Source organism: Chenopodium album, chromosome 11, assembly GCF_948465745.1.
Source record: "Chenopodium album chromosome 11, dcCheAlbu1.1, whole genome shotgun sequence".
NCBI classification, from domain to species: domain Eukaryota; kingdom Viridiplantae; phylum Streptophyta; class Magnoliopsida; order Caryophyllales; family Amaranthaceae; genus Chenopodium; species Chenopodium album.
In genome coordinates this window covers 4,263,324-4,272,071 of record NC_137844.1, presented here as the reverse complement: position 1 = coordinate 4,272,071, position 8,748 = coordinate 4,263,324, and the positions used below count along the sequence as shown (strand labels likewise).

The 8,748-nt window shown below is 39.5% G+C and overlaps 2 protein-coding genes across 2 annotated transcripts; both read right to left on the bottom strand.

Moving 5' to 3' along the window:
- Window positions 1-1,168: 1,168 nt before the first annotated feature.
- Window positions 1,169-3,294, bottom strand: LOC145566092 (uncharacterized). Its single transcript, XM_081625633.1, has 3 exons — window positions 3,045-3,294; window positions 1,809-2,564; window positions 1,169-1,758 (listed from the first exon to the last, which is right to left on the bottom strand). The coding sequence occupies exons 1-3, from the start codon at window positions 3,292-3,294 to the stop codon at window positions 1,169-1,171; spliced, it is 1,596 nt and encodes a 531-aa protein (XP_081481759.1).
- An 891-nt stretch (window positions 3,295-4,185) lies between these two features.
- Window positions 4,186-8,650, bottom strand: LOC145568288 (uncharacterized). Its single transcript, XM_081627722.1, has 8 exons — window positions 8,351-8,650; window positions 7,656-7,815; window positions 7,473-7,558; window positions 6,369-6,478; window positions 5,968-6,033; window positions 5,157-5,266; window positions 4,989-5,054; window positions 4,186-4,821 (listed from the first exon to the last, which is right to left on the bottom strand). The coding sequence occupies exons 1-8, from the start codon at window positions 8,443-8,445 to the stop codon at window positions 4,429-4,431; spliced, it is 1,086 nt and encodes a 361-aa protein (XP_081483848.1). The 5' UTR covers window positions 8,446-8,650; the 3' UTR covers window positions 4,186-4,428.
- Window positions 8,651-8,748: the final 98 nt, after the last annotated feature.

Sequence of the window (8,748 nt, the reverse complement as noted above, 5' to 3'; positions counted from 1 at the left end):
CAGACACTGCAAGGTACAGTTGGAGTGGTTCCCCTTCTTTAGGTTTGGAGAGAATCAACGGGTTGGCTAGGTATTCTTTCAGCTTCTGGAATGCTTCATCATGTTCTTGTTCCCATTTAAACTCCTTGTTCTTTTTCAGTACCTCGTAGAAGGCTCTGTTCTTTTCTGAAGACTTTGAGATGAACCTGTTCAATGCCGCGATTTTCCCTGTTAGGCTCTGTACATCCTTCTTGGATTTTGGTCGTTCTAGATCTAGGATAGCTTTGACCTGTTCTGGACTGGCTTCTATTCCTCTTTGCGTAACCATGTATCCCAAGAATTTTCCTGACTGTACTCCAAACGTGCACTTTGTAGGGTTCAGCTTCATGCCATATTGTTTTAGGATGACGAATGCTTCTCTGAGGTCTCTGACATGATCTTCTGCCTTCTTGGATTTAACTACCATATCATCTATGTAGACTTCTATCGTGTTCCCAATTTGTTTTTCAAACATCTTGTTTACCAACCTTTGGTATGTTGCTCCTGCGTTCTTCAATCCGAAAGGCATCACCTTGTAGCAATATATTCCTTGACTGGTAATGAAGGCTGTTTTTTCTTGGTCGTCCTTGTGCATGAGGATCTGGTTGTAACCACTGTAGGCGTCCATAAAGGATAACAATTCGTGTCCTGCTGTGGCGTCTACCATGGCATCAATGTGAGGTAAAGGGAATGGGTCTTTCGGGCAAGCCTTGTTGATGTCTGTGAAATCTATGCAAATCCGCCATTTCCCATTCTTCTTTCTTACTACCACCACGTTGGCAAGCCACTCTGGGTACCTTACTTCTCTGATTTTTCCAGTCTTCAGTAGGTTTTGAATTTCTTCGTTGATGATCTTATTCCTTTCTGGCGCGAATTTTCTTCTTTTTTGCTTCACTGGTGTATGCATTGGGTCTACATTTAGCTTGTGAGTGATAACCTCTGGGGGAATGCCTTTCATGTCCTCGTGGGTCCAAGCAAACACATCTTTCTCTTCTTCTAGAAAGTCATGAATTTGTTGTCTGATTTCCGTTTTAAGTTCTGACCCTATTCTGACTTTCTGATCTGGGTATAAGGGGTTCAGCTGGACTTCAGTAGCTTCTTGCTCTTCTGATATACTCAACTTCTCTTGTCCCAGCTGGTCCTCTGATTGCTATGCCGAACTCTTTTCCGCAGATGTTGCTTTCAGTGCTATCTTGTAGCATTCTTTGGCTTCCCTAGGATCTCCTCTGATTTCTTGAATTCCCCACCTAGTAGGAAACTTGATGACCTGATGGTACGTAGAAGGGATGGCTTTCATTTCGTGTATCCAAGGTCTTCCCAAAATCATATTGTATGAGGACAGGGTGTCGATTACTAAGAATTTGACTTGCAGGTTGATCCCTTTTGCATATGTTGCCAATGTAATCTCTCCACTTGTCTTCTTGGTTTCCCCACTGAATCCCACTAGCATTGTTGACTTGTTAACTATATTCTTCTCATCTATGTTCATGTGCTTCAGGGTATCCAGCATGATGATGTTTGCAGAACTTCCATTGTCAACTAGGATTCGCTTAATCATGCAATTTCCAACTGGGAGTGAGATTACTAGGCCGTCATGATGACCTTCTACTGCGTCGCTTTCTTCAAACATGATAGGGATGTCTATCTTTGATTTTTCCCTCTTGTCTGATTGCTCTTTGTTACTTTCCTTTGCGTGCCGCTTCGCTGCTGAATATGTTAGGCCGCATACTTCTGACCCTCCTGATATGAAACAGATGGTTTTGACAATTGGAGGTGGGGGGGGGGAGGACCTCCTTGCTTGGACTCTCTATCCTTCCCTGAAGCTTTAGATCTGTCTGACAAGAGTTCTTTGAGGTAGCCCTTCTTTAATAGGTATGCAACTTCCTTTCTGAGCGCGACACATTCGTCAGTAGTGTGACCAATATCTGAATGGAAATCACACCATCTGGATGGATCCTTCTTCTCCCCAGGCCTATCACTCCTTCTAGGCCATTGAACAGTATCTCCCATCTTGTTCAAGGTCCTTATTACTCCTGCAGGATTGACATTGAAGCAATACTCGTGCAACTTTGGTGGGAGCTCAGGATCTTCTCTCCAATCAGAAAACTCTCCTTCGACAGCGTTGACTGATCCTTCATCAAAGCGGGAACCCTGATACGGCTTGAATCGATTATCTCTCCTAGGGAAGTTGTTGTTCCTTCTTGACGGGCGATCTTCATCCTTTCTGAGCTCTGGAGTCTTTCTTGCATATGCATCCTCTTCGAATCTGACTTGAGCCATTGCCTTAGCTTGTACATCTTCAAAGGTTGTGCATGGATATTTGGTCAATTCCTTGTAGAGCTCACTGTGATCTAGCAATCCTCTTCTGAACGCTTCAATGGTTGTAGGAGCATCACACTTGTGTATTCCAATCTTTTCCTTGTTGAACCTATTAAGGTAATCTCTCAAGGATTCACCGTGTCTTTGCACAATACGGTACAAATCCGATGACTGCTTTTCTATTTTCCTGCTGCTAGCGAACTGGATCTTGAATAAATTTACCATTCCTGCAAAAGATCGAATTGTCCCATTATCTAAATTAATGAACCAAGTTAAGGCTGGACCTGATAATGTGGCTCCAAAGCCTTTGCACATGATGGCCTCCCTGACGTTTCTAGGGATTGAACTGGTCATCATCTTTTGTTTGTAAAGGGACACATGCTCATCTGGGTCTGTTGTTCCATCGTACATGGCCATGCTGGGTGTGCTGAACCTCTTTGGCACTTCTACCATGGCGATCTCTTCTGAGAAAGGAGACTCTATATAGCCATCTGATGCTTCTTCCTCCATGGGCTTTGGCATTCCAGGGATCTTGGCGATCTTGGCTTCGATTGCTTTGAGGTATTCTTTGACTACCTTTTCTATCTTTCCTTCCTCAGACCCTTCTTGACTATTCTGCTTTGGGGTTCCTGCATTCAGACAGCCCAGATCTAGGGTTGTTTCCCTAGAGTTAGATCCTTTTTCCCCGTTAGGGGTATGAAAGACACCTGACATGTCAAGCTGCATGGCTATACTTTCAGTGTCTTTCTTGGTATTAATGGTTTTGGAAGCGACTGATTGTATTTGGCTACGGAGGGCTTCATTTTGCTTGGTGAGGCTGGTAAGCTTGGCTTCAGTTTGGACTTTTTGGGCCAACAGTGTTTCAATTTGGCTTTTTTGTTGGTCTAAGGTTTGACGGAATGCGTTCATTCCCTCATTGATTTCGGCTATGGTAAAGGGTACTTGGTGCCCAGACATGGTGTCTGTATTGATTCTTTTGGTGAATTGGTAGGTTAATTGATTATCAGCCCCACGGTGGGCGCCAAATTGTTTAGGCAAATCTCAACAAGGACATATGAGAATCTGCTAGGTTTGAGGGGTAATAACAATCATACTACCAAGAGCGCATAAAATAGCAATAAAGCAATAATAAAGCACTAGATAAGCAATGAAATAACAATAAACAAGCAGAATGAACTCTACTATGAAAAGAGTAAGTTTAGAGATACAATACTGAATAAGGTCTAGCCTCCTTCTTCAGTAGGGACGAAGCTCCGTAGATGAATGCAGAGTAATTCTATTATATTCAGAGTATATGTGCGTATATGAATGCTAAAAATGTCTAATTACACTTATTTATACCTAGGGATCTCTAGGGTTTACAAATATCTTCAGAATATATTCAAAACGAAGAAGATCTTCTTGATTTATCTTCTTCCCTGTTCTGTAGGTATATTTTTGGCAAGTATCCTCTTGATTGATACGCATGATGGTGCTTTCCTTGTTTACTCCAATCAAGCCGTTTTGCCTACTTTTGCTGAACCATTGATCTTGGATTGATGCCCTAGATGTTATGGATCGTATTACAATACGGGCCCAACAATGCAAATGACACTATTAGTAAAAAAAATACTGATGCAGAATCTTCTCTGTATCGTTCCATTTTTATTGAAGGTCTCCGAAGATGCAACAATTATACACTACCACGCTTTCACGCAAGAAACAAGATATACCCAATACCAAGCTGTTTCCAGAAGGCTAATCGCTCAATCTACAAGTCAATTAAAAGTAGTACAGGCGTACAATAATAAGTAGTTTTCCTGCAAACCTTGAGATATATCAAAGGCAAATTTTTGCCAAACACAAACAAAACAAAACTCTTCCTTTCATTCATTAAAATTCCACCATCAAACAAGGTTCCAAAAAAGCAAAGAGACGTGACTCACACAAGACATATCCTTAAACTTCAACAAGGTGTGAATGTGTGAAGATGTAATATGAAATCATCGAGCATGAGATCTTGGACTCCTACAACTCTACAAGCAACCAGTACAATATGTACATATGCAACAAGTTACAACTAACAAGCAAACCTACAAAAGCAGAGAACTACTAGCTTTTACTAAAGTATGAGCGCAGCGTGGCCTGTTTTTCAGCTCCACTCTTAACTTTACTCTTCTTCAAGGGTGTCTGGGGTAGCTGACCAAGTTCATCGGTGCTCGGCTTGGAATCAGCCAGGAACTTTTCATAATCCCGTTTCACCTCAACCTTGGAGTCAGATTCAGGAGTCAGAGTGGTAACATCAGACTTTATCTCAGTAACTGTCCTTCCACAGCATGACGGTTGCAAATTTGCTTGTGCCTCAGCTTCCTCTTTAACATCACCCTGCACATCATTCTTCGTAGGCTCCTTAATTGTCTTATTTGATTCCTTATCATCATCTGTTCCTTTCTTGGAGAAAAATTTCGTGATAGGGTTGGACTGCTCCTCAGATTTCAATGGTATCTGCACAGCATAATATTATCAGCAGTTTTTCTTTTGCCTACGTAATTTTCCGACCCTTCTCCAATAAAAATCATTAAAAGAAAACACCATACTCATAGATGCCTGCTATGCTTTTAGCCCACTGTAGACATTATGTATGACATGCAAGTAACATAAAATAGCCATACCTCTTTGATGCATTCAGGACCATCAAATGATGCCTTGTTCATTGCCATTGACACCGGGTACCAAGTCTGACAGGAAAAAATAATCATCAAGGTTCACACTATTTTGTAAACATGCCAACCTCCTACAGTGAAAACTCTGTTGCATACAAAACCTTTAAATATTCTTACCAAATCTGCTTTTTCATATGGTTTAAGAACTGAATTGAACTTGGTATCTGTAGAACCATTCAGCCACAAATCTGTTGAGGCTTCGTCTCCCAGAATAACAGGCATCCTATCTGTACATCAAAATGAAGTACATAACAAGCCAGTATACCTATAACTTTCACAACCATTTATCTCAACAATGACCAACATAGGCAATAAGATTGCAATAACAAGACAGAGAAATTTAAAACAAGATATGATCTCCATGTTTTACAAATGTGAGATTAAATGAGAGAGTGTATCTTCCAACATTGGCAAATTGATAATGTAGAATAACAACAAATTGTAGGGTGTTTCTCCAGCTGTAAAAGTACGAGTAATAATTAGAAAAGAGAATCTATTTGCAACCACAAGATTCCTCTTCCTGCATAATAAAATAGCCAAATAGGCAATTGTCTCACCCTAAAGCTCACGCTGCATCATTTGGGGGGGAGGGGGGGGGGGGGGGGGGGGGGGGGGGGAATGAAATAGAGAATGCAGGTGAATCAGATAATCAAGTCCTGTTACGATCGCCATCAGCCTTAAGGTATCAAAAGCGATAGTAAGTAGAAAGTGACCATTATCAGCACTCTCATTCTTTGTGGCAAAACTATTAATTAGACAATGTGCTTCAGAGTCACTAAATACGAACATATAATCCACTTTCTTGGCATTCTACTCTTCAGTTCTTCAACCCCCCACCCCGCAAATCACCACCACAATCCCCCAAGAAAACCTTGAATCAAACAAAAAGAAAATCATCCCAAGTAAGGAATACGGGGAAATTGATTACCATGCAGCCACTTAAGATCTGATGATGAATCAGTTGTTACGATGGTAAATGTATAGAGAATTTCTCCTGCAAGATACATTAAAAAGATGTAAGAGATTGTAGAAGACAAGGACATCCTGATCTGTTCAATACATATTGCAATTATTTTAAAGATGAACACATAGAATAGCTCAACAATAACAACTCGCCCATATACTGCATTCTTTGACCAGGGTAAGGGGTAATAATTCACAAATACAGATCACCATGGTAAGTGGTGACTGATAAATCAAATGCACAATCCTCATATTTAGATCATGGTATGACAAAGACTATCTAAACTCAAATAGAACTCTGGATAAAGTAAACCTTCCATCAAACGGAACTCCACGATTTGTAAAGAAAGTAGAACAGAAACTGACCTTCAGAATTTTTCCAGGAATCATAGAGGGCAGCAAACACTAGAGGACGACCATCCTTAAAATGGATGTAATATGGCTGCTTCTTAGGACCTTTCTTCCATTCATAAAACCTAACCAAATTATAAGACACAAGTCAAACAAATGCACAAAAAGAGCAGGCAAGTAGCAGTTGAGAAATAATATGTCAAAGAAAAAGGGGGAAAAAAAAAAAAGCACACAGAACTAGCAGTTAGTTGTTTTGTTTGTTGTGTGTGTGTGTGTGTGTTGGGGGGGAGGGAGGGGGTAGGGGTTCATTTGGTTGGACAAAATCAAGAAGGAAATGTGGAAGATACCCCAACTCCAAGTTTCTTGATTGACATACCGGATCTACAGGATATGGGCAAAGTTGCCAAGAATACAGTTAGAGCTTTCATTTCTACATGTTGTGCTCCTATTTGAGAACCAACAGAAATAAGCTCTGCTGAAAGGTTTTTAAGATGCTTATACAACAGTACAAATCAATACAGAGCACTGAACCACATGTGTTGTCTTACAATGTCATGAAAAGGATGCTAAAATCAAAATCCTTGGACAAACAATGGTGGATTGGTGGTCTACAGTGCAACATGCAATGCTAGACTCTTGAACAAGTTGCATAATTTATCCGAAAACAAAGTCAGCAAAATCAATGAAGAGAATCATAAGGCAGAAAAGTCAGTAAGGCCTTCGCTTTTTTTCACTCAAAGTTGCATCTTCAAATGATTTTTATTGCATTAGATTATGATTGTACTCCATATATAACATTCAAGAGTAAGTAATCAATATCCTAATCCGAGAAACAACCAGCAGCAAAAGGATGCTGATACCTGAAACCCATAATCATATTAATCAATATTGGTGACCATGCTAAAATCAAATTTGCATTTATTTATCTTAAAAAAAAAAAAAAAAAAAATCAAACAATCAAAGCCTTAATCCCATAAGTGGGGTCGGCTACTAAAAAAAAATTCCACATCGACAAGGCAGGAGCATCCAAATGTAAAATCAATCAAACAACCATATTTACAATAACGCAACAATCATGAAAAGAAATCAAAAAAAATGATCCAGAAATTACACTCATACCCTTCCACAGCAACAAGGCACCGGTTTTTAGGAATTAGCCGACGGAATGAGGCCTTTTCCCCAATTGATTCAGACCTTGCATTAAACTGAGAATATTTGCAACACACGCAACTCAATCTCTTAGTACAAGCTATCATAAATGTATTCTAAGAAAAAAAGAAAAAGAAATGGAATTAATAGTACCATCTTATAGTGATCAGGCTTCTCATCTTTCTTGGTGAAGCTAGGAATTAGCCCCCACTTCATACAGTGTACGGCTGCAGTGTAACCCTCATCTCCACCACTTTCACGACGAAGTACTGGCAGGTAAGATCCTGGAGAGACATTGTATGCAGGCCGGTACCTAAACCAAATAGATTATAAAACCTTTGCATATGCATCTAACAGAACACTCAAAGCTATTCTTTTTATCAATTGTAGGCTTAGTAGTACATCCTATTGAATTGGGGTTTGTCCAATTCAACTTATTTTGCCTGAACTTAACTTATTTTGCTTTAAATCATTTTGTATTAACTTATCTTAATTTATATAAACTTATTTGTTTAGGAATATGACAAAATCAGTTGAACAAAACGGAGCCTAATTTGTAAAAATTAGTACACCTAAACAAACATTCGAATCAACAAGTTCATCAGCTAGGGAAACTAGTAAAGTTTCAATTGGTTATACAAATCCAAACTTGAATTAAAACCCTAATAAATGCCTTAATCAAAATGAAAAACGTAAACAAAATCAACCCAGTTCAACCATAGAGGGTATATTTTTCGCACTTAAACTAAAATTAATATTAATCGATGAATAAAAGGAAGTTGAGAAACATAAATTATACAATAAATTTGTTAAATGAATCTGAAAATTGAGAAGAGAGGAAGAGTTACCGGTCGACATCAACTTGACGAACGGAAGTATCACGAAGATGGCAAGCTCTAGGGACGTCGTCTGGGCGGATAGAGCAGCGGCATCTTCCACACATGTTTAGTTTATCTCCCCTACTCTGCTATGGTAGCTGGGTTCTTCAGCTTCTGGGTTGTTTCTTCTTCTCACACTAACTTTTTTTGGTAACTGTGCAGTTGCAAACGCGGGAAGGAAATGGGCGTTTTGGGGTACGACAGTACGAGTAAGGAGTAACAGTTTAACACCCTACGAAGTCGAGGGCAACAACTTGAAATTGAAATTTTTTACTTTTTTTTTTTTTGGGTTAAACTTGAACTGAAATTGACTCTTCGATTTTTTAAGCCTATTAAATATGAGTAGATAAAATTTTGAAATTAAGGTA